Source organism: Trachemys scripta, chromosome 19 (genome assembly GCF_013100865.1).
Source record: "Trachemys scripta elegans isolate TJP31775 chromosome 19, CAS_Tse_1.0, whole genome shotgun sequence".
Classification (NCBI taxonomy): Eukaryota; Metazoa; Chordata; order Testudines; family Emydidae; genus Trachemys; species Trachemys scripta.
Genome location: NC_048316.1, coordinates 11783524 through 11809299, shown reverse-complemented (window position 1 = coordinate 11809299; position 25776 = coordinate 11783524). Strand labels below are relative to the sequence as shown.

The following is a 25776-nucleotide window of genomic DNA, read 5'->3' as shown; positions in this document are numbered from 1 at the left end:
CTTTTTTCCATTAGAGAATCTCATTAGACTTGGAGCAACCAGCTGGCATCTAATGAGGTTCTGACTGTTGAGTATGAGGCTCAGGGACTTACCCTCATTCACACATAGCAATGTTAAGAAGGCAGCCAGTTAGTGCCATGTCTCTGTCTGCTGTGAAGTATGGGGACAGCAGTCACTTTAATCTTGGGGAGAGGCTCTTTGGTTATGGAGGGAACGGAGGAATGGTCCCAGTGGAAAAGAAACATTAATAGGTTCTGTCTGCACTTCTTTTCCCAGGGCTGCCAGCGCATTGTAGAGGACTGGCAGAGAATACTTATGGTCCGGTCTCTTGTTGTCAACCCCCACGAGGACATGAGAACTTGGCTCAAGTACGCCAGCCTATGTGGCAAGAGTGGGAGACTGGTGAGTCAGAGGATTGTGGGAAACCACTGTCATCAGGGGGCAAATAGTCATCCTAAGAGAGACTTACAGCCGAGTTCTGTTCCCATGCTGGGTCTGAAAACTTTAATGTAATAGTGTTAGTATTATTAATGCTTGGCTCCTACTTTGCACTTTCCATCATATCTAGATAGTTATGTTAGTATCATTGTTACGCTCCTAGTTTGGGCAGTAACCTCAATAATATTTATTACCAAAAAGATACATAAACCACAAAGAATTCCCACTCTTTATTGGCTACTGAGGTGAAAACATAACATGTAGGGCCAGGAGAAAACATATGGTCTGTTTTGGGGTGGGGGCGGTTGTCCTTGTAAATACAGGAAATAGTAATCAGGCTGCTGGAGTATGTATCTCTCCATAATCGTCAGTACAGATAACAGCAGTAGCAGTTCACTCTTACGTTTTACCAAACCACATCCCTCTCCCGTGTATCGATGCTTACTACTTTCTGACAACTTGTTCCATGTCCCAGGTGGCCTTTGAGCTCAGAAGCTTGTTCTAAATTGCTTCAGAGCCAGTGTTCTCTGCCTCAATCCATAACCTCTAGTTTGACAGTTATTGTGAACTGGGTTCTATGCTGAGAATACCGGTGTAACTGACGAAATACTAACACAAGGTACACGGCGAGACTGTGTGACCTGGGGCTACTTCTCCACAGTGACCATGCAGAATTGTTAAATCAGACGTTATATATGAAACTCACATGGGCATACAGTGGAAGTGTAGCCATGCACATGTTCCAGTGCACAGCTGCACTTTCTGCATGACGTGACCTGCCTATGTCCCCCTTAGTACGGAGAAGCAATGTCACTTTACGCAGTTGTCATTAGAGACTGTTATGAACAAGGGACTGTAGAGGTGAGAGTAAGCATGTTATAACCTGTTTTTTTTTTCTTTGCCATTCTTTCAAGGCTTTGGCCCACAAGACACTTGTACTACTCCTGGGAGTAGACCCATCTCGACAGCTGGATCACCCATTGCCAACTGTTCATCCCCAAGTGACTTATGCCTACATGAAACACATGTGGAAGAGTGCCCGCAAGGTACATGTTATTTAGAACCTCAGAATCCTTTCCACTCTCAGTTGCTCTGTTTTCAGTTTCTTGCGGTGTCATAGCCACTAGCTCTCTAGTCCCCAAGGAACAAAACCAGGCTTCAGCTGATGTTAATGATTTTATCCAAAAAAAAGGCAAATAAATCATTTTATTTTTTTTAATTTGGGAAAATCTTTTTCAAGACTTATTAAAAATCCTAAAGGAGCACAGAGGATCTAAACCCAATTTGCTCTCTTTTGATTTCAAGTCCCCAAAATAAATCAGCAGCGGTTTCCTGAGAGGCATAAAGAAGCGTCAGCAGTAGGTAGGATGCCCTTGCCAGGGTTTTTACCTACTTGCTGATGTATGGTGTGCTCCCAGCCACCCCATCACAAGGATACTGAAATCGCCATCTCCCAAATCATGCCCATTTGTGCCCACCTGGCTATCCCCTGGTCAGGGCTATAGGCTGACAGAGCGAAGGAGCTTGTCATCACCACAAGCTGCCCCAGAATCATGGTCTCACAGTCACAGGTGTACCCCACGGTGATGGCCAGTAAAAAAGACAAGAAAACTTGTTGCAACCTCAATAAAGAAAAGGCAAAATAGATTTTTGTGATGGGTATGGATGAAAACATTCAACAGATGAAAACATCCAACCGAGAGGCAGCTGGAAAGTACCTAGGGCTTTGTCAGGAGAACAACTTGGTTGTGAGGAGCCTGGGATGAATGTTCTAACATTGCAACACAGAAAGGGTTTACATACTCAAATCCTGTAAGCTCTAGACGGGATGACTTCTCTTTTTTTAATATACATTAAAGCCTCTGTTTATTCTCAAATGTTCTACCACATCTTTTTCAGTTTTTCTGTCTTTGGGCTTGCCAGCTCTGGGACCGTGCCATTTGCAAGCACTTAGCCTAACCCTCTTCCGTTAAATGTAAAAAGCATAAGGAGCTGCCTGTGTGTAGAACAGAGTGCACCAGAGCGGTCTCCTACTCTATTCAATAAATGCCATGAGGTATCTCCATGGTATCATTCTCTGTCATACCTCCAGGTATAGCTCCTCTCCACTGACTGCCTATGTAAGGGAAGGGGGACCTCGGATTGATGCTTTCAAGTCTTCTACTGGATCTGTGATGGAGAAAGAGGGTGCTTGGTAGGCAAGATGAGAGGGACAGTTGTAGTGAGCAGCATGAAAGAAGGTGTGCACCGAGTAAGAGAAGCAGCTGGAGAAAGGATTGTGTGGCATATGAAAGAGGAAAAAGAGGGCATGAGAGCACAGAAAGAAGCTGAGACAAGATTATGCAGGGTCATGAGAGCAAGGCTCTTTGGTATGACACAATAGAAGAAGACAGTGAAGATTGAAGGAGAGGGAGGACAGGGGTCAGACACACACCCTCCAATACCTGAGCTGTTCTCTTTCTTTATTGCATTATATAACCTCTTTGGTGCAGGGGCTATGCCTCTCTGTTTCTAGTTTGTGAAGCTCTGTGTGTATTTATAGTGCTGGTTAAGCAATACCTCATCCCAAGGACAGTATTCGAACTGCATGTAAGGTTCAGCATTGGTTGTGAGCTCTGTTCTGTTTGGAGACAGGGACCCATGACTATTAAATAGGCTCTTTGCACACCTTGTAAGTGTAAGTGCTTGATTTTTGAAATGCAGGCTAGAGCTGCAGCACTGTCATAGCAGAAGCCAGGTTACAATGTGACAGGGACTGCAATCTCGAAAATGTAGATGCCTGTGTTTCATTTGGACAAAACACTGAAAATGTGGGAACATTCTTGTATTGCTGGGGGATGGACTACGTGATCGAATGGTAGTGGTTTTTTTATTATGTATCTGTGAAATAGAATGCATGCAGACATATGGCTGTTTTTTAGAACATTGTGGCCAGGCATGTAACCTCGATGTGGGACCCTGTATGACTTTTAGTGCGGATCTGTAGTTGTAGAAGGCTGAGTTTTCTCCTGCCACACTCAGGTTTGGAATAAGTCATAACTTGCCTGAAACTTTCTCTGTTGTTAGCTATCTACTTCTAACTTGACACCTCCCAAATCCACTGAAAGACAAAATGAGGTCTAGATGGTGAGCTTCCACTCTGCACCTATAGACTAATATTAGCTTTTCTCAGAGATGTGGTGTAGTGAGAGAATAAACCCCCCAGAGCCTCTCCAAACAAAGACTTTTGCCAACCACTGCAGGCCAAAGAGATTCCTCCCACTACAAAACTGCACATTGATTTATAAATCCACTTGTTTAAATAAACTGCCCACTTTGATACTCGGAAGTACATTGCCTTAGAATTCATGTCAATTGAAACAGAAGAGTTTTATTCTGTATAGTGACATGAGGAAGCAGATTGCCAGGCATGGGTAGGAATGGGAGGTTGGGAGCATCAGGTTTTTAGAGGTATGTCTTCACCCATTTTAGATAAACCTTAGTTACATTCAGCAGAAGAGTACTACCAGTTTACTGGCAGATACTTAATGGGGATGGGTATCTTATTAACCACATAAAAATCCCTCTGCTATCCCTGTGTTCGGATTAGCAGCATGACAATTTTCCATGTTCTGCCTCTCGGTTAAAACTCTTTTTTTCCTGATGATTGATTGAATTCAGCGTGCTGAAAAATAAGGTTGACATTTGCACTGAGCTGATGAGTCATTCCAATTCAGGTGTCTCCTGTCTCACCCTCTTAAATAGCTCCGTTAATGAGAAAAATGCTCATTCCCATAGACAGAAGAGAAACAAATTGGCCTCTTAATAGCACATTGTGCAGTTCCTGACCTGAAGTGACCTTTTAGATTTCAAGGGCTTTAGCTTTAATCGCTTCCAGTGGAGCGCAGACACCTCTTTTGACATTTAACTTCAATTTTTCTTGCTTTTAATTTTTTTCATTGAGTTGAAAGTATTTTTTCCCAAATCTTGCTATCAGGAGCTGCTTCCGTATTAAACTCTCTCTAACCCATCAGAAAAAGAGCCATGTGCTGTTCCATGAGGCTTCCAAAACAACCTGCAGACAAGTCTGGACCTTTCAACTAGTTAAAGATCTAAAATACTTCAGGACTGGCACTATGAGCTAGGCCTGGAGTCTGAGGGGAGAAGAGGGAAGCCCAAGAAGCTGCAAGTTTCCTTAGGCAGTTTTTCCTCAAACCAGTTTTCTCATGCAAAGTGTGTTCTAGATGGGCTTCCCGTAATCTCTGCTACCATCAATCTGCTTGCCACTGTGACATATTTACAGATGACAAAATCCCTCCTAAATTTGGTGGGCCACCAGATTATGTAAGAATGTCTGCTCTACATTAGCCACCTCTTTGCTTCCAAGTGAATTTCAGGGTGCTGGTTACATTCATCGAAGTCCTGGATAATCTGGGACCTGCCCCAATGTCCTATGGCAAATCAGCTGAGAGGTTTTTGTTGGATTCCTGGGATCACATTTTCCAGGCCCAGCAGTAGACCCTTCTCCGTTGAAGGTTCTCATGTGTAGAGTTGACTTTGTCAAGTCGCCAGAGCCAGATTTTGTTGGCCTGAAGAGCATAGTACTAGGGCACGTCTCTACAGCCAGGCTTTTGGCTGAATGTATGAGATGAAGGTGAGTCCACTGAAGTCAAGTCCCGAGTAGCAGTTCAGTTGCCAGATTTGTGAGGTGGTGATTCAAGATTCATGCATGGTAAAGACTGTTAGGTGCCATGACAGAACATAGAATAAATCCATTTATACATCCATCATATAAAGCAAAGTTACTCCATATGGGTGTAAATGGTTAGAGGGCATTGAGGGGAAAATTAAGATCTGCTTTGGCTCCCAGGAATACCTGTATTTCCAATAGATCGCCTTCTCCCTTGTGAAGCTGTATTTAGCCCGAACGTTCATACTGTCGACATCCGATTGCAGATCGATGCCTTCCAGCATATGCAGCATTTTGTGCAGACAATGCAGCAACAAGCACAGCATGCCATCGCAACCGAAGACCAGCAGCACAAGCAGGAACTCCACAAACTCATGGCACGGTTAGTACGGTGTCCTTTGAGGTCCAGTGCCTGGTTATTGCCACCAGCACAGATTCTGAGGTTGCAGAATCCTTGCAGAAAATACATGAACAGTAATTCCACTTAGAATGGCAGGGCCGGCTCCAGCTTTTTTGCCGCCCCAAGCGGCGACGAGGGGGGGAAAAAAAGATAAAGCCGCGATCGGCGGCACTTCGGCGGCTGCTCTACCGTGCCGCTTCATTCTTCGGTGGCAATTTGGCGGCCGGTCCTTCCCTCCAAGAGGGACTGAGGGACCCGGCGCTGAAGATCCGGACGTGCCGTTCCCTTTCCATTGGCCGCCCCAAGCACCTGCTTCCTGCGCTGGTGCCTGGAGCTGGCCCTGTAGAATGGGGAGGGCCAGAGTTGTCTTCATTTTGCCGATAGAGGCCGGTTGTGTTATGTCACGTGCCTGTCCAGTGTGTAGTTCCAGCAGCTAAGCCTTCTGCAAATTCAGAGGCTCTGCTGAATGACATTGGTTAATGACACTGAGACATCATTTAAGCAAGCTTGTGTTTGTCTCAGGCAGCTGGTTGTATTTTTCCTGCTGTGTGGCTGATTGATTGAAGAAGCCAGAGGTCCCAGCATGATTAATTCTTTGGTTTTGGGGGGTTCCAGTCAGCAGTAAAGAAACACTTCCACATGGCTGGCTCAGCCTGGCACATCCAGGCGTCTGGCAGCTCAGGCACTTGATGCAGCTGTGCTTCTGGGAACCGGGTGCCCAGCTTGAGGTAGCCTCTTAAAAAATAGTGTTACGTTAAAAATACGTCTAGCAAAAATGCCAGTTTCCCTTCTGAGTTCTTGGGGCCTGGAGATTCTATCATTTCCTGTTCGAGTAAGAAACTGAATGATCAAAAGATGATGATGTTTTACTGCTGAACCGAACTTTAAAAAGGACCTTTATTTTTTCTTAACTGTATATTCTTTCCAGAATGAGAGTTTTATAACAGCCATTCTCTTCCTACGCCACCTGTAATGATCTAGCTTGAAAGGCAAGTGCTGATGAGTTCAGCACTGAATTTTTCCTGTGTAACACTCATTGAAAATTGAAACAGATAGAAAGGACTGGGCTGCATTATTGCACTTAAAGCTTCCCGAGGGAACTAAGCATTAAACCTTTCAGTGCATCCCTCCTGTTGCAATGAACATATTTTATTTCCTGTCTTCAGGGCAGGAGTGAACAATGATTCCTGGCTCTGGCCAAGACTAATCTCCATGCGCCCCAGTGACTGGTTTTCATAGCGCATTCCCTCAGGGCCTGCTGGCAGTGGGTGGGTTATGTGATGCTTTTATCTGTGGCCACTCAATACGTTATCCAGCACCTCATATAGTGACAGCGTCCCCCGTATTGTGATTTTCATATGAGGATTTCAGAACGTTTTATGAACATTAATTAAGCCTCCCGATGCCTCGTGGGACACTTATTATCCTCATCTTATAACTGGGTATACTGAGGCGCAGAGAGTTTGTGACTTGCCCAGAATCAAAGCAAGTTAGCAGCCGAGTTTAGAAACAGAACCTTTGGAGTCTTGACCCTCGTGAGCTACTTTAACTACAGCGTAGCTCTTCCCCATCTGTGATTAAAGGTGGTTTATTGAATGGGTTTCCAGATCATTCTTTTCAGAGCTTGGACAAGAATTCTGCATTTTAAACCGACAGTCTGATTTCGTAATGCTTGTTCTGTTTTCGGGTGGTTAATTTTCCTGGCTTTTTCAGGTGTTTCCTGAAACTGGGCGAGTGGCAGCTTAATCTGCAAGGCATCAATGAGAGCACTATCCCCAAAGTCCTGCAGTACTACAGTGCCTCAACCGAGCACGACGGCAACTGGTACAAGGTAGCCGAGGAGAGAACTCAGTACTAAACCATGGAGGCAATACAAGGAGTCCTGTATCCCAAAATACAACACAGCCTTGTGCGGCCCATATAACCTTCTGCCCTCTTAAACTAGGTTAGACACTGGTATATCACTGACCCCAGTGGAAGTGACCCTGCAGCTCAGGTCAAAATGCAACTGCTGATGTTTGCTGACCAGTGGAACAGGACTGCAGTTCAACCCATGCTGTCACATTTAAGATCTTCTCCCTTGTGGGTTAATTATGGCTACTTAGATGAACAGGGGAAATTAATCTATGGGGAAGTGTTAAAACTTGTTCCACAACGTGTTGTAATTCTATAGGATTTCCACGGTGAAGCCAGAAGCTCCTTTGAGAACTAAGTGTTCCTACACATTTGAGACCAGATATCCCCTTGGGCAGCCTGCTCCTCACCATGTACCCTTCTGTGTCTCCCCCATTGTCCTCTCCTTATATTTCATTTCCTCTTGTCCTTCGACGAGCTAGATGGGAGGAGGGGGGAGCTAATTTTATTTTGCTGCAGCAGGGATCCTTTAATCACTAGAAAGTAGGGCTGTGTAGAGGCTTCATCGTTCTTGGGATTCCTGTTGATATTCTGCTCCTCCATCGGCAGGCCTGGCATGCCTGGGCAGTGATGAACTTTGAGGCTGTGCTTCACTACAAACATCAAAACCAGGCCAGAGATGAGAAGAAGAAACTGCGTCATGCCAGTGGAGCCAGCATCACCAGCGCCAACACGGAGGGCAGCGGCAGCGACAGCGAGGCAGAGAGCACAGAGAACAGTCCCATTCCATCTCCTGTGCAAAAGAAAGTCACTGAGGTACAGCCCTCCCTGCCTGCTGGGGATGAGTGGCGCCGCTTGGTGGGTGAATTGATTCAAAGGCATATCATGCGACTTTCCTTTCTGAGAAGTCTCTAATGACGCACATTATAGGAAGGTATAATTTGAAGCAGAAAGTTTTAGTAGTTCTTAGTGTTTTATAATGTTTGCCCATAAATTCAAGTATAATTAGAACCCTAGCTGCTGTTGCACTGCAGGGGAGGTGGTGAGGAAAGAACAGGGGGTATCTACGTATTCTCTGCAAGGGTGGGAGGTAGGTATGGACTTAAGTATAGAGTACTGGGTGCTGGAGTATATGAATATGTCCTGTGGGAGTGAGGGCTAGAGACAGGGTTGGTATGAATCATATGCATGCCTGTATATATTTTTCCCTCCCCTCTGCTCAGAATTCATGGGGGCAGCCTGCAGGCTGAGAGAGACATATTCAGCTTGCACTCCATTGCCTACCTCCTTCCCGCTGATACTACATCCTTCACCTCAGATGCTTTTGTAGAACTAAGGCAGCTATTTTCATTCCCACAGGATTTGTCCAAGACCCTCTTGCTGTATACAGTCCCTGCTGTCCAGGGTTTCTTCCGTTCTATCTCTCTGTCTCGAGGCAACAATCTACAGGACACTCTCAGGTACTTAATAAAGCACACACCAAACAACATCAAGCTGTTAGTGATGTACAGAACTCACTCACTTTAGGACTCTCTGTAACATGTTCCTGCTCTCTTCATGTACAGCTAAACAAATCGAAGACTGAACAGTCAGTCCAAGCTTGTTTATAACCACATGTTCTTGGTTGTGGGGAAGAAGAGACTGCTGTAAGTTCTGAAAACAAGACACTGGAATGTCCTGTTTTTCTTTTTTCAGGGTCCTTACTCTATGGTTTGACTATGGTCACTGGCCTGATGTCAATGAAGCTCTGGTTGAAGGGGTCAAGGCAATCCAAATAGACACCTGGCTGCAGGTAAGGAGAAGGGGCTGGGGTAGATTCCACTTCTTACCTAGCCCTTTGGAATCTCAATGACTGTAATATCCCAAATGGCACCCTGCCAATGGAACCTCTGTACGTGACCTGATGAGAGCAGGGTACTCACAGTAGGAATTGTAAATCTTTTAATAAGCACCTTGGACAGACACTGGAGCAGCATGCCTGGATGCCTGTCTGATCTGATTAGTGCCAGAGAAGGAGACAGGATGAGGGATTTTAAAGTTAGACATAACATGCAGTAATGGCAATGGGGTGTGAAACCCTGCTGTGCTACTCATCTGTAATCCAGACCCTCAGTCTGTTTCAGGATGACGGTGTAGACTGCATTTCATACAAGAGGCTCCACTTTTTATTTGCTTGTTCAAGATGTGGGAGAAGCCTGCAACAGTTTGCATGGCGAGTATCATCCACCACAGTGTGCAGGAATTAACATCTACCACAAGGGACTGGTTGCACATGATAGTCACATAGCTGTTCTGTATCTCTGACATCACCATTTGGATCTCTGTATTCTCTGTCTAGTTTGTAGAATGCATGCTGGGATCTCTGGCTACTTTGCGGTAGACAAACAGAGCCTTTGAGGTCTCTGATGAGAGTGGTTGGACTGAACAGCTTGTGAACTATACCTGCGAGTGTGACTGGGATCTTTATTTTCTCACCTTTGCTATCAGGTGATCCCTCAGCTCATTGCAAGAATCGATACCCCTCGGCCTTTAGTGGGGCGCCTCATTCACCAGCTCCTCACAGATATTGGAAGATATCACCCGCAGGTAAGCTGTGGCCCTGAGGAAGATTCTCAATAGATTCTTGGTGAAGTAAAGCTTCCTTATTCTATTAGATGTCTATAATGAGAGTGACTAGGGAGTGAAGGAGTGAGGGTCAGATGCTGGCACAGGACTGGTTATAGTTTATATCAGACAAGCTTTATTACTGCTATCTCGCCTGAATAGTTTACTCATTCCCCTGAAAGATTTTTCCCCTCAGCCGCCTCACAGAAAAGATAGACATGAGGGGCAGATGAGACATGCAGCATTGAGCCCAGACAGAATTTAAAGTCCTCTCTGTCTGTTGGGACACCTGATGGTGAAAATTGATTCCTTAAATTTAACTCCATTAAGTAATTGTTATTGAACAGTAGCTGTTGCTAACACACTAGCTGCATTTCCTACCTTGGTGTAGAGAATCTGTCCTAGCATGCTGGGGAGAAGAATTTTCTTTCCTCTATCAGTTTGGCACCAGTTCATCACCACTGGAATTACCCTGCTATCTGATCAGTGAAAATCCAAGCATTTCAGATAGTGGGACTTTCTGATGGAAAAACAAATGTTTAATCCTTCAGTTATCCATTTCAATAAGTGAGTTACTTTTTCTGCTGCAAAATTGTCATTTCTTAGTAGAATAGTATTGAAGCAGATTTGTCACCTGGTTTCTATGTGCTTGGACTTTATTTTATTTTGTTTTACTCTTGTTAGTCTCTTGATCTATGCAGCCGCTGTTATGTGTGTGCAGTTATAAATTATTACTGTGTGATGTCTGTCATAGGCTTTGATCTACCCCTTGACTGTGGCCTCTAAGTCCACCACAACTGCACGCCACAATGCTGCCAATAAGATCCTGAAAAACATGTGTGAGCACAGTAACACTCTGGTACAGCAGGCGATGATGGTGAGTGCTGTGTGTATGGTCAATAAAGAATCATTCCAGGGACTGATGCACCAGCCATATTAAGGTTTTTTGGTCTGTTCTTGTAGCAATATTCTCTCCCATGAAACCAAAGAAAAATGTTGATTTGTTGATTCTGAGTATGATTAATTCATTGGGAAGGAATGATAGTGTTGGAGTACACAGTCTCCAGGAGACTTTCTAGTGTGATGGGACCATAAACTTTAAATATTGGGATTGTGATGTTTGTCACAGATGAACCTGGGGAGGTGAGGAGAATGGGGAAAGGGAATCATTAGCTCCATAAAGAGAAACATTAATTTAATGAGAAAGGGAAACAGTCTGACTTGTTTCTGGGGAAGGGGCCAGTTTATCTTGATTGCTAAATTCTTAATGAATAACTGAAAGACAGGAATATATTAGCAGGCAAACTTCATGTGATTGCAAACATATTGGCAGGGGAGCAAATCAGTTTATAGTAGTCCAGTAGGGTACTCACAGGAGAAAGTTTATCAAGTAGAGGTTTGTGTGGCATCCTCTAGCCATCAGCAGGGAGTAGGTGAAACCATTCTCAAGGTGAAAGTAGTCTAGTACTTTTAAAACAACAAGGAGTCTGGTGGCACCTTAAAGACTAACAGATTTACTTTTAAGCCTCTCTGCGTCCATGCGATTTTTTTCCCCCCATAGGAATTTATTATCTTCCCTATCCTAATCCAGGTGAGCGAAGAGCTGATCCGTGTAGCCATCCTCTGGCATGAGATGTGGCATGAAGGGCTGGAAGAGGCATCCCGTCTGTACTTTGGAGAGAGGAATGTGAAGGGAATGTTTGAGGTGCTGGAGCCACTCCATGCTATGATGGAGCGTGGGCCCCAGACTCTCAAGGAAACGTCTTTCAATCAGGTATCTGCTAGTGGAGTGCAGTCTGAGCTTCCTGTAGCCCCAAAAAATGAACGCCCTGCCTCAAAAACATTCCCAGTACTTTTTATCAAGGTAGTAAAAAAGGCAATGGATTTTTTTATTATTGAATGGAGGGCTGCTGTGTGTGGCGTGGTGTGTCTATCTCTCTCTCTCTCTCTCTCTCTCTCTCCCTGTAACTCTGGTTTTTCATTGTGGAAGCCTGACAGAGTGACTGCTCTCCTGTACAATAAAGCCTACCTCCAAAGAGTCCCAATTCGAGGCCCCTGAGAGGAGTTTTGACCGTCTCACTGTTTGTTTGCATCCTTTCAGTCAGATTGAGGAGCATGTTGAGAATGAAGAGTGCTTCAGGGAGGGAACATGCTTCAAACCCAGTTCTAGACTCTGAAACAGAGGTGGGGGGTTATCCCACCAATTGAGCTAAGGGTGAGGCTCTTGAGATAGTTGACACTAGCTTCAAGCATTACTTATCCATGACACTTATTTCTGCGTTCTTGATCTTTGGGGACTCTAATTTTACATGGGCATAATCTGATCAAACAAATGGCACTTGGAGTCTAGTGTATAACAGACATTATGTGGGCTTTGTAAAATATACCCACCAAAGCAGTCTATGAGAGTAAGTGCTTCCTCCTTTGAAGTAATTTCCTCTACCTCATGGTCACATTGCTTCATGGTCAGCATCAATGCTGTCACCAGTGCAGGTGATGGAGAGGACTCCTCCCCTAGTCAGCATAGCAGCTTATTTGATCTTGTGACTGTTGCTTTAGCCCCACAGCTACACCATTAAAGGGTATTTCTGCCTTTTCTGGTTTCCTTTGGGGGTGAAATCTGTGTGGGGCAGCATTGTCCAATAGAGTCAACACAGCCAGAAATACCTGCGTTCTAATCTTGATCCCGCCACTGATTTGCCTTGTAACCTTGGGAACAGTTTGTGATTGGACAGGATCTTGAAATTACATAAATGAAGCTCTTTGTAAGTGATGAGTATTTTCTCCTCATTTGTTCCACTGTAGTAAGGGTTAATTTTTCTTCTTCCTCCCCAGGCATATGGCAGAGACTTAATGGAGGCTCAGGAATGGTGCAGGAAGTACATGAAATCAGGAAATGTCAAGGACCTCACCCAGGCCTGGGATCTCTATTACCATGTGTTCAGGCGGATCTCTAAGCAGCTGCCTCAGGTGGGGGGAGAGGTACAGTTCTGGGTCTTGCAGTGTAAGCTGTCAAAACCCATATGTGTTTATCCAAAATACTCAACAAGGGTATTCCAGAAATACCTGCTGCTGGCTTGCACCTTATGCGGTGCTTTTTGCAAGTAACTGAAGTACTGATGGTTGACTGTGAACTGTTCTATGCCCTCCATAAAATCAACTCTTTTAATATTTCAATGGTATTAAATAGACATATAGAAGTATATAAAACTCTGGTTCTGTTTGTTTGTTTCTTGCTGGCAGCTCACTTCCTTAGAACTACAGTATGTGTCACCAAAACTCCTCATGTGCCGGGATTTGGAATTAGCGGTGCCAGGAACATATGATCCCAACCAGCCAATCATCCGCATTCAATCCATTGCACCATCGCTGCAGGTCATCACGTCCAAGCAGAGGCCCAGGAAATTGACATTAATGGGTGAGAAATGCAAGCTGAGTTTAGCTCCGGCTGTATACTTTTTCAGGAAAGTCTTCACTATAGTCCCTTTAGAAAGCAGATTTTTCATTTTCTGTAAATGATTTTCAGGACAGGCCAGCTGCTCAGATTGCCCTACTTTCCTATTCCTGGAAATATCAACATGTACTCTCTCCCTAGCTCCTCATCAAGAAGCAAGCATAGAACTGGAGGATAAGGGAAATACTTGTATAGAGTGTTTTGCATCCCAGCGTGCTTCAGCTACATAGCTAAAGTAACACTGACCCGTAACCATCTTTGGGATGGAGGCAGTCAGCCAACTGGCTCATGGCATGCTACGCAATAGTGGAAAGGAATGGAAATTATATAATCAGCATAATATCTTTGATTTTATGTTCAGAACAAACAGGCCGTTGGATTTTTATGTTCTGTCTGAAAAAACATTTAGTAAAATGCATTGTATTCAACTCCTTTAACCCAGCAGAGTGAAAGTCTATATCGACTTTGACAGGAGTCAAACCCATGGCTGCAGGGAGTAATGTTATACGGCTGATGTTTAGGCCACCAGTTTGTTCCTTTGGCTACACACAGTTTGGAAGAGCAAAAGGAACTAAAGGAAGAGGGGTATGCAGACCAAGAAAGCGGGTGGAGGACTGGAGTAGGATTAGATTTACAGTGTATATGAAGGCCTGAATACAGTGACGGGGAGCTTGAGAGTGAGTGAGTGTGGAGAGAGATGCCAAAGGTGACAACATAATTCACAACTGCAAGAAAGCAGTAGAGCTTTTGTGCATTTTGTCATGTCAGTGTCCTATTGTCTTATTTATCTTAGTATTGCATCTCCTTCTGAAGGGTGGAGTCTTGGTGACCTTTTTTTAATGAATACCAACCATTTATTCAAGAAATCAGGACTTGTTTTGTCGCATTATTCCTTAACAAGTGAATTTCCGCCCTCAGAAAGATCTATCCAGCATTCTGAATCTTGCTGTCATTCTGTCCGTTTAAATGTGATTCAGACTTCATCTGATTGTTCAAGTAAGATATTGCACTCCACCTCACCACGCCCCGTATCTTCTCTTACAGGAAGCAACGGGCATGAGTTTGTATTCCTTCTGAAGGGCCATGAGGACCTTCGCCAGGATGAAAGAGTGATGCAGCTCTTTGGACTAGTCAACACTCTGCTGGCCAATGACCCGACATCTCTGCGTAAAAACCTCAGGTATTTGGAGCAAATATAGGATCTTCTAATGCATTAATGCCGATGCACCTAACGCCCACTACACTTTCTGCTAGCTGATGAAGAAATGGAAAATCCAGTAACACAACACAAAATGCAACATTTATGTAACTCATAGCTGGAGATAATGTACGTCGAAAGGAGGAGGGGCTTTTTTATGTTTTTTTGTTTTAAATAAAACCCTTTCATTGGAGTTTCTTCATCTTCAAGATGATTGCAATTCAAGGCATTTCTGTTGTTGGCTCTGGAGCCTAAGAGCATTAATAATCTTGCAGGCTTACTAGAGTCCAGTGACTGTTTTGTTGATATTGTAATGTAGTTTATAATCCTACTTTGGAAGGTACATATAATCTTGTGAAATGGTGGATTCTTGACAAGAAGATTTTAGAATAGCCACTGCATACTCACACTGGTGCTCAATTTAAGTAGCCACTGACTGTAGTTCTGCACCCTTGTGTTTCACATGTGAGCACATATCAAGCAGAATGCCATCTGCAATTAATTGAATGTTGTGAGTCACTTACCCCAAAGCTTCAGAAAGCGAACTCTCCATGAGCTTAAGAATTATTTTAAGCAGTTTATGTTAAGAGTAAACAGTAGTACTCTTATCAAGAAGTGTTCTCCAGTTAATTTGAAAAAAGACTGGGTGATAAAGTAATGAATTGGATACATCACATTCCTGAGATTTAGGTGGTAGGTTGCTCTAGACCGGTAGATTTTGAACATCATGAAAATACACCAATTTGAGCTGTGATTTTTTTTTTTTTTTTTTTTTTTCCCTCTCTCCCTAGCATCCAGAGATACGCGGTTATTCCACTGTCTACAAACTCTGGCCTGATTGGCTGGGTTCCCCACTGTGACACTCTGCACGCGCTCATCCGAGACTACAGGGAAAAGAAAAAGATCCTTCTCAATATCGAACATCGCATCATGCTGCGGGTAAAGGGCGAGACTGGCACACAATTCGCTGTTCTGTTCGATCTCCAGTAGCCCTCTGAGTAGTGAGAGCAATGGGACAGGCTCTTCTTCCCATTTATTTACCTGTCTTTTGATCCCTTTTCGTATTAAAATTACTTTAATAACTGTGCACGAATATAAAATAAAAATGCTAGAATATTCCAAAGCACTCATAAATTAGTGATAGGCTGTGGAGTTATTCACCTCTCACTTGCCATGTTGATAGTGACCACAAGTTCTTACCATCTTACAGCTAAAATGAGGTTGGTAGAGATCAGTCTGGTTCCTAGCAGATTTGTCCATATCACAAAGAGTGCCACTGGAGCTGATATTTACTAGCATAAGCAGAGCCCCAAAATTTAATGAGCTATGAAAATTGCACATTGGTGGGGGAAGTAGAGGGAAGCTTGTACTACTGGTTCTGTCAGTAAACAGAGTGGGGATCATAACCCAGAAGACTTAATCTTTCTCCAGAACTCAAATTCTCTCTCAGCTCTTTTTTAACAATAAAAGTAGCTGTTGGAATGTTTGTGGCCACACCGTGGGGTATTGCATTTCAAATGAGTTCTTTTGGCTGAGTTTGCTGAAAATGAATTGGTTTGTGCTGCAGAGCAATTAATGGTAATTTAATCATTTTCTCATTGTTTTACTCTGTAAACTAGTAGAGATTGACACATTCCTCATATTGCAGCTGTTTCAGAATTGTTATGAAAAACTTGGTGACTGCTGAACAACATTTCTCTATTTTAGATGGCTCCAGACTACGACCACCTGACTTTGATGCAGAAGGTGGAGGTGTTTGAACACGCTGTCAATAATACTGCTGGTGATGATCTTGCCAAACTGCTGTGGCTAAAAAGTCCCAGCTCTGAGGTACATTCACTTTCAGTCACTACTAATGACTCTTGCAGACAGCTAAATATGTTGTCCTCTCTGTGAACGGAGTGTTTGCAGCATGTAAATACATGTCTTTGTTTATAGGTACACAACTGAATGAAGATTATTCCCTTGATCCCCAAGAGCAGCATATGATATATTTTGTATGATGATGATAAAGAATTCATGGATGAAAGACTAAGATTTAATTTATTGTTAGGGTTCGTCTATACTTACCTCCGGGTCCGGCGGTAAGCAATCGATCTTCTGGGATCGATCCCGGAAGTGCTCGCCGTCGACGCCGGTACTCCTGCTCGACAAGAGGAGTACGCGGAGTCGATGGGGGAGCCTGCCTGCCGCGTGTGGACCCCGCGGTAAGTTCGAACTAAGATAGTTCGACTTCAGCTACATGAATAACATAGCTGAAGTTGCGTATCTTAGTTCGAAGTGGGGGGTTAGTGTGGACCAGCCCTTAGAGAAATTAAAATGGTGAAATGTAAACTGAATTAGCATAATTAACCAGCTTCAGTGCCTGTGCCTTGTATGCATTTTCTGAATTTGTTTGAGGCACACCCAGTTTAATCAGAACTGTTTCATTTCATCTCTTATTTTTCAGGTGTGGTTTGACAGAAGAACTAATTACACCCGCTCACTAGCTGTGATGTCAATGGTTGGGTACATTTTGGGCCTTGGGGACAGGTAAGCGAAATTGGAATATTTTCTTTGAAATAAGTGTCGCTAACGAGGATTTATAGATTCCATTCTGAAATAGTTGTCATGCTCCCATCAGCTCATTCCCTGGCTATTCTCTTGTGATAACTACTTTCATCTTGGCTGTTCCAAACTCCAAATGATCTCATCTTTCAGGGCCTGCCACTACTCCCATTAAGGTCAGTGCTCCAGGATCAAGCCCTAGGGTTTGTATGTCTCTTGAGTGCATGACATGAGTGTCTTCTCTTTCGAGAGGGAGTGTGGTTAGAGGAATAAACACAAAACTAAGGAGCTGAGAGTTCTAATTCCAGACCTACCACTCACTCACTGAGTGGCCTTGAATAAATCACTTAACCTGGTACCCCATCTGTCAAAAAGAGAGAACCTCCCAATGTTGTTACTCTGGGAGGATAAATGACTGTTTGTGCAGTGCTTGGTAGATAGCGAGCATTCATACTGACAGCACTCAATATTTCCTTTTTAAAGAGGTAACCTAAGTGTATCTTGTATCACAACTGCTACAGGAGGTGTAGCTCACTGCTGCCATCACAACTTTCACACAGCATCAATCTAGTGTGCCTCTTTCCCTTGGGGCATCTTATCTGGGTAAAAAACAGGTGCTTGATATTAATGGGTTTTAGTGAGGTCTTTAATACAGTTTCCTTTGTGTCACTTAATTCTGATTTTCTTGTCCATAAATATTACCTAAGAAGTATATGATTAAATATGTATGTAGATAATATTTAAAACATACATTATTTTCCTCATACTAGACTATTGTTCAAATGCATATTGGTGTGTCACTTAAATATGTATGTCAATGGACCAGTCAAAGATGGTCTAAACTTTTGATTTAGTATGTGGATTACTGCCCCAGTAGGCCCTAATAACGCCTTTGAAAATCCATCTGAAACCAGTATTTTTATACTAGAGGTCTGTAACATAACAACTAAACCTTTCTGCAACATTTTTGTAATCATTTGCTCTTGAGCTTAGAACTTTTGATAATTAAGTTATAAGCCTATGAAACTTGGGGGTTAAAATAAAAACAGCATGAAAGACAGACAAAATGTGCATATCCAAAAATATAGTGATGCGTCTGGTCTAATAGGACATTTATCTTCAAAAACAAGAGGATTTCTTATAACTCCTGAGTTGTAATTACAGAATCTAATCACACCAGGATGGAAGTGCTTCAGGAAAGCTATTTATCATGAGATAACTTCCCGATCAGAGGTCTCCAATCATTGGCTGTCTTCTGACTTGCAAAGATAAATGTCCTCCTAGACAAAAGCCATGACTTACTTTTGATACATTTTTCTATAACTCTCTAATCATCTGTCACTCTGGCTTCTCTCCTGTTCCTTCCACAAAGACACCCTTCCAACCTGATGCTAGACAGGCTGAGTGGAAAGATCCTGCATATTGACTTTGGGGACTGTTTTGAGGTGAGCTTTTGTACTAAAAATGTGTTGTTTTTAAAAAAAAAAAAAAGTGTTTATTTTTATATTTCAGAAATATCCTGTTATCCAGTACAGCAAAGGCAGAACTAGGATCCAGGAACTCCTGAGTTCTTATTTTAGCTCTGACACTGACTTGCAGTGTGGTCTTGTGGCATGTCACTTAACTACTTTGTGCCTCACTTTACCTGTCAGTAAAATGGAGAGAATGCACACCTACCTCACCGGAATGTTGAGATTAGTTATACAGTTGTTTTACAAACATTGAGTGCTAAATATCAGTAGTGGTTTTCACATAAATCCTTACACCAATTTGTGACTGAAATATGGAGTACATTACTCTGTACCAACAGCACGGGCACAGACTCTTAGTTTGATTCTTACATTCCTTATCTAGTCATGTTTACAGCTTCCCTCAAAAAAAATTCCAATAACTAGAGAATCATAGAAAAGTAGGGCTGGAAGAGACCTTGAGAAGTCATCAAGTCCAGCCCCCTGCACAGAGACAGGACCAAATAAACCTAGACCATCCCTGACAGGTGTTTGTCCAACCTGTTCTTAGAAACCTCCAAAGATTGGGATTCCACAACCTCCCTTGGAAGCCTATTCTAGCACTAACTTCCCTTATGGCTAGAAAGTTTTTCCTAATAGCTAACCTAAATCTCCCTGGTGGCAGATTAAGCCCATTAACTTCTTGTCCTACCTTCAGATGATATGGAGAACAATTGATCAGGTCCCCCTCAGTTGTCTTTTCTCAAGACTAAACATAGCCAGTTTTTTTTAATCTTTCCTCATAGGTCAGGCTTTCTAAACCTTTTATCATTTTGGTTCCTCTCCACACATTTCTTTCCTTTTTTATAACCACAACATTCAGAGTTATATCAGGCAAGCCAGTCCCTTACTTATTAACAAACTGCTTTTTCAAGGAAGAGGAGAAGGAAATATCTGCAAAGTTAGTGTATTAGTTAACTGATTCTCTTCTATTGTGTATTCAGGTTGCAATGACAAGAGAGAAGTTTCCTGAGAAGATTCCATTTAGACTTACAAGGATGTTGACAAATGCTATGGAGGTAGGTGGGAGTTAGCAGCCACCTTTCTAATAGGACAGAAAGGGGACTGTTCCTAAGAAGATGTCAGCGGTTCCCCAGCTATCCCTGTGTGTTCTACTGTAGTGGAATCTCCCCAATTCCATAAGGAGCCGAGGTGCTAATATTTCAGCTGCATTTTCCTTTAAATAAATTTCCCATGTGACCTTTACAATATGTTAAATATGAAAACAACTCTTCATTGATTAAAAGGAAACACGGTCCTGTAATTTCCCAGGCCTCTCCATATTTCCTCAGCCCAAATATTGGCCATGAACCAAACACAGTCCAGTAGCACAGGGCTTCAAGATGAGTGTCACCTGGACCTCATTTCCATGTCACCAGCAGGCAGTAAATCAGAATATTGGGGCCTCTTAAACTTGTAATGAACCTGTATCTTCTGTTAATAAATGGAACACGATGTAAGGGGATTCTGGTCAAGATACAGGCATGTCCTGCCATGGGAATGATGAGGGCTGGAGTCAGAAGGTAAAAGGGGCACCACTGTTGATTCAGTTCTTTCTGTTCTGAAGGTGACTGGCCTAGATGGTAACTACAGAATCACCTGTCACACTGTGATGGAAGTCCTGCGAGAACATAAAGACAGTGTCATGGCTGTGCTAGAGGCCTTTGTCTATGACCCCTTACTGAACTGGAGGCTGATGGACAGTAAGTTATTTGGGGAAACAGTGAGAGCAGGGGAGAGAAGTAAATCAGAGTAAACTGTATAAATGTAAGACATTCAGGAGCACAAAATCAAATGTCTTCAAACTCAGGCCTTGGTGGTTTAAATCTGCAGTCTATGCACACACAGTAATGTTAACAGGACTGTGTTCAAGAGTCCTAAAATAAAGAAACACAGAGATGAAATCCCATTTGCCCTTAAAGGGAGAGGTGAAACTAAATTAAAAATAAAATTACTGGAGTGCTTTTGAATTATTTGTCATCTTTATTTTGAAAAGCCACACACACGTTATCTGCCTGAAGCGACAGGACACTTAACCCTGTGTCATTCAGAGGAAGTCTGATTCAGTTTGAGAAGCTGATATTTCCAAAGTCTATAGTTCAAAGATAAAAAGACTTAAGCATTTTATTTTCTTTGCAGCAAATACAAAAGGCAATAAACGATCACGAACAAGGACAGACTCCTATTCAGCTAGTCAGTCAGTAGGTGTGTATAACGTTTTATTGTATTTAATTTAATTCAGTTGGGTCATTTTTAATTGGAGCGTAATTTTGAAAAATATTTTTCGAGTCCTTTTTCTTTTTCAAAAGCACAATGGAAAAAGCTACTTCAGCTTGAATAGCAGCCACGGCTTTGTAGTCATATTCACATTGTAATGTGGCATCAGGATTTTTGTGGAGTACCTAAAAGTTGGTGCAACCCACAGAGTAATTATAACCTGTGATATGTACTGTACTTGCTCGGTTTTGCATAGTAATGCTGCAGTAAGCTCAGTAAAGTTTCACATAGCAACATAGTGGTAAATATGTTACACAAAATCCTAACAGCTGGTTGCTAATGGACTTATAGGAGAAATGTCAAAGGAAAGCATTTACTATAATGTTTAATACTAGGGTTTCAATTTACTATAATGTTTAATACTAGGGTTTCAATAACTTCAGTTACTTGGCTACTATTTTAAGTTAATTGTGTGTCTTTTTAAAATATCTTTCAATTAGCAAAATGTACTGAAGGGTCCTTTAAGGTTAACTGCGGCTTTCAGCACATAAACATACAAAGTATGTTTTAATTTTGAGTTATAATCCCTTTAATCAGAGCAATGGGGGCATTCAGCACACTTAGCCACAATTTAGTAAGCTTCTCAAAAACAAGGTTTTTCGCCTTCCTCCGTAGCATGGGGCAGGGTTTCGCTTGCTGGAGGATTCTCAGTGATTTGAAGTCTTTAAATCATGATTTGGGGACTTCAACAGCTGAGTCAAGGGAGAGAATTATTCCAGGAGTGGGTGGGTCAGTTTTTGTGGCCTGCATCATGCGGGAGGTCAGACTAGATGATCATAATGGTCCCTTCTGACCTTAAAGTCTATGAGTCTAGGAGTCTAAGTCAGTCAATCCAAGTCACCAGTAAGACTGCGGGGGAGGGAGGGTTATTGATAAATGCTATATAGAATATGATATTCAAAGCTTCACGCAATACTGAAGTACATTGGCCAATTTAATGCTCCATTTCCTTGTGTCAGTTTTAATGACAACGTAAACATTTTAGCATAGTCCTAAAAAGGCATGTTGCTCAACATGTTATATTTAATCTCATGATGCTCCTAGCTCTCATTCAAACACACATACATCAACAAGTGCTTTAAATAAATTCACTTGCATGTTGGGAAATGAAGAATTTATTTTCTGTAATCTTAGATGCTGTTGGAGAACTTTTCTGTTGTATAGACTAGATCAGTTGAAGTGCTGTTTTCTGCAAATGTTGTAGCAGTGACCAGGCATAAAAAAAAAAAAAAAAGTTTAAAAGTGCAGTTGCCCATCACATAACTTCATGGTGGTAAGAACTGCATGTAAACCAGAAGTTTACACAACATACTTGAGCTTGAGTGTAAGGGTTTTTTGAGCTACAAACTGAACCTTAAAAAATGTTACTTTATCTGCCTTTTGGCTTCATATTTATACTGCCATAATTTCCTTTAAAATCGAAGTTTTTACACTGTTGAAAGTGCTGTGCAGGAGAATCTCCTGAAAAGCAAACAAATGCCAATCTTCTTTGTATTTGATGATTGTATTGATATTCTCCCCTCTCTCATTAGAAATGTTGGATAATGTGGAGCTGGGTGAGACAGCCCATAAGAAAACTGGGACCACAGTGCCTGAATCCATCCATTCCTTCAGTAAGTTCCTGTGCAAACCTCATACATTTTACATTATGGGCAACTAGTTCATAAATCAGCACCTTCAGCGCTCTACAGATGACAGCTATCCAAGGTGGGGCAAAAAGGGGTTCTCTGTCAGCATAGATAAGAACTTGTAACTGTCTGCTCTCTTCTCTAATTAAACCCAGTAGCTTACAGCGGTTTGTGTGTCAACTGTTCATGGCAAAAAAGTAACTGCATCACAGATTGTTTTGATCATTGTTGTCCAAATAAAGTCTAAACGTTGTTTTCACTTCTGTCTTCTAGTAGGGGATGGGTTAGTGAAGCCAGAGGCTCTCAATAAGAAGGCTATTCAAATTATTAACAGGGTTCGAGATAAACTCACTGGTAAGTGTATACTTTCTAAAATAAAACATCGTAAAAGTAATACAGACATTAGAATTATGTTCAGGTTTAAGAGCTTGCCTGGCACTATCATATTTCAGTTTTGTGCTAGTTCTTCATCAATTTTATTTCAGATTATCCTGTTTCTTAATTGGGCAGAGCCATTTAATATATTTGGGCTTTGTAATTTGTATTCTGGAAGGCAATCTTACTTGGAAAATGTAGAGGTAATTTTAATTAATTTGTATCAGATCTGACCAGTTCATCTTTTAGGTGATGATTCTAAATCAAATCTCCAGCAACAGGCTTTCCTTTTACTGGCTTTGCAACTGGAAAAATTTAGATGTGACATTTTAGACTCTTAATGATGTATAAAAGAACCACTAGAATTAGGTACTTAATGTAGCTAGGCAGTGGATTCCTTCTACTAGGAATTTTTAATAAGTACATTACTTTTGTCTGTTTGAAGGAGAGGGTGGGGATAGAGAAGATGCTGATGGGTCATCAAAAACACTTGTGTTCTAAAGGATTCAAAATAGACACAATGTGGCTTTTGAGGTTTTTGTCTTTGAACAGTTCTGTGCCAAATATATATTATAAGAGGACAGAAAGTCATCTTCACATTGCTCCACAACTTGCCAACCAAACCAAGCTATGTAATTTGGCTTACGGCCTTCCTTAATGTTTCTTTCACTTTAATTGTAAAGGTCGAGACTTCTCTCATGATGAAACTCTGGATGTACCCACACAAGTAGAATTGCTTATTAAGCAAGCTACTTCCCATGAGAATCTCTGCCAGTGCTACATTGGATGGTGAGTTTGTCTTTAAATTAGCCTTCCAAATGGAGAACAGTCAAGTAAAATATCATTACTCTTATCTCCATAATCATGCTGAGGATGGCTGAGTAGACATTGTGTCTAAGCTTGTAAACTTTTGTGACCATTTTGTTAGGTTACCTTAGGCAATCTGTTATAAACAGAAAAGGGGATTATTTAAATCAACTCAGAGGTTTTACGCATTTGAAATAAGATGTTCCAATTGTATGTATATCACCAATTGCTAGTTATGGTAGGGAAATTCCATACTCTAATGTCAACAGGTACACTTTTATAATGCCTTCATATTTCTTAGATTTCTTAACTGTAGGTTGTATTCGAGGAACCAGAGGATTTGGGGGGTTTCAGACATTAGGAGTGTTGATCAGGGATCAAGAAGTAGGCTCAGGCATGGGTCTTTCCCATCCTCAGTGTCCTTGTGATTCTAGAAATGCTTCTGCACATTAGGAGACCTCAGTCCTTCTTAACATAGTCTGTTTTTATGAAGCGATGGGTAAGACTGCGCTATTAAAGTATGCTTTTGTCATCTTTAGGTGTCCTTTTTGGTAACAGAAGATTCCAGAGTATCCACAGCCTTTATTGGAGGCTTTTGCGCTCCAGATATATTCTTCTACAAACTAAAATCTTGGACTGAAATACAGCCTGTCAAATATTTTGAAATGTAAATTAAGAGTTATTGTATATTAAAAGTTGGTTTAAGCCAATTCATAGCTGCTGTTGAAAAACACAAGTTGTCTGAAACATAAGACTTGATTTGGGTTTCCAGAACAATGAAGACTGACTAGACCACAAATATATGGTTCACTTGGTCTTTGGGGAACTGGTGACCCATTACAAATAACACAATACGGGTTTTGACTTAACTTACAATGTAACTTACTAAAATATTTGCAGATGAATCATTGCCCTGGTCAGTCCTGTTGGTATGGCTGCAGTGAACTCAGTGCACTCATGCAAGAATCCTCATTTAAGTGTGGGGACAGAGCTGGAGGGTAGAGAGCAAGAGGAAAGAAGCAGAGTTTTTCTGTCTGTATTACCCCATTATCTCTCCTATCCCAAAACTCTGTACACTCTCCCAAAATCAGAGGGAGGGGATTGTAGTTGAAAGGTTTGTCTGACCCCAGTGGTGATGTAACCAGCACATTTCAGACTAGATCTGGATATAGGGGTAGATCCAGGATCGAAGACTCTGAGCCAGTCAAAGCAGGGTGGCTCAAAGAGAGTTGATCTATGGCAAGGAGGATGCAAAGTAAACTCAGAATACCACTTGCAAGCTTCCCACACTGGCGGACTAAAGAGCAGTATTGGGAATTAGGGAAAACTGAATACTCAGCACAAAAAGCAGAAGGGAGGAGAATTGATCATACCTGGAAATGGAGAATAATGGATATTAAACATGAGGGTGAAGGTAAATAAAGTTATGATTTATTAATAAAACAAAATGCACAAAATACAAAGTGTAGCCATGTTTAGATGCCATGTTGTATTTGAATATTTTTGTGCCAATAAATTACACCAAAATGTGTAAAAAGATTTTGACCGGATTCATATTTATTCCAAAGCACTCCTTATGGGGAGCAGAATTGAGGCACAGCAGCATCACACTAGCACAGCGGAACTATGGGTTGGGACCCCGAAGTGGGTCACAAACCCTTTTTAATGGACTTGCTGGGGCCAAACCCCGAGACCCACTGCCTCGGGCCAAAGCCTAAGGACTTCACCCCTAGGTGGCAGGGCTCAGGTTACAGGCGTCCTGTCTGGGCCTGAAGCCCTTGGGCTTCATCTTTGGCCTACCCATCCGGGCAGCGGGGCTCAGGATTTGGGGTTGTGTAGTAACATTTCATTGTCCAAAGGGGGTCACAGTGCAATGAAGTTTAAGAACCCCTGGCAGAAACCCACAGAAGGCACAAACACCGTTGGTAGTGGATTGGATCTCTCTCAGAAACTTGGGGGTTTTTTTTGTTATGGGTTTGACTGTCTTCTCCTATACCAGTCCAGATGGCTGGCTATA

The 25776-nt window shown here is 42.2% G+C and overlaps 1 protein-coding gene across 6 annotated transcripts in view; it reads left to right on the top strand.

Moving 5' to 3' along the window:
- Window positions 1–25298, top strand: part of MTOR (mechanistic target of rapamycin kinase) — a 104170-nt gene extending 78872 nt beyond the window's left edge. For 4 of the 6 annotated variants that reach the window (XM_034753097.1, XM_034753096.1, XM_034753095.1 and 1 more), the window contains 24 exons: window positions 277–402; window positions 1353–1484; window positions 5374–5489; window positions 7221–7338; window positions 7971–8177; window positions 8721–8821; window positions 9057–9153; window positions 9849–9947; window positions 10720–10842; window positions 11557–11739; window positions 12801–12947; window positions 13209–13383; window positions 14464–14599; window positions 15409–15556; window positions 16325–16447; window positions 17067–17149; window positions 18537–18609; window positions 19617–19691; window positions 20240–20375; window positions 20812–20877; window positions 22482–22562; window positions 22851–22931; window positions 23636–23741; window positions 24299–25298. In XM_034753097.1, coding sequence (XP_034608988.1) covers window positions 277–402; window positions 1353–1484; window positions 5374–5489; window positions 7221–7338; window positions 7971–8177; window positions 8721–8821; window positions 9057–9153; window positions 9849–9947; window positions 10720–10842; window positions 11557–11739; window positions 12801–12947; window positions 13209–13383; window positions 14464–14599; window positions 15409–15556; window positions 16325–16447; window positions 17067–17149; window positions 18537–18609; window positions 19617–19691; window positions 20240–20375; window positions 20812–20877; window positions 22482–22562; window positions 22851–22931; window positions 23636–23741; window positions 24299–24314 — 2748 coding nt within the window. In that variant the 3' untranslated portion in view covers window positions 24315–25298. The remainder of the gene's footprint in view (window positions 1–276; window positions 403–1352; window positions 1485–5373; window positions 5490–7220; window positions 7339–7970; window positions 8178–8720; window positions 8822–9056; window positions 9154–9848; window positions 9948–10719; window positions 10843–11556; window positions 11740–12800; window positions 12948–13208; window positions 13384–14463; window positions 14600–15408; window positions 15557–16324; window positions 16448–17066; window positions 17150–18536; window positions 18610–19616; window positions 19692–20239; window positions 20376–20811; window positions 20878–22481; window positions 22563–22850; window positions 22932–23635; window positions 23742–24298) is intronic. The other 2 variants (XM_034753098.1, XM_034753093.1) reach the window with 1 other exon arrangement.
- Window positions 25299–25776: the final 478 nt, after the last annotated feature.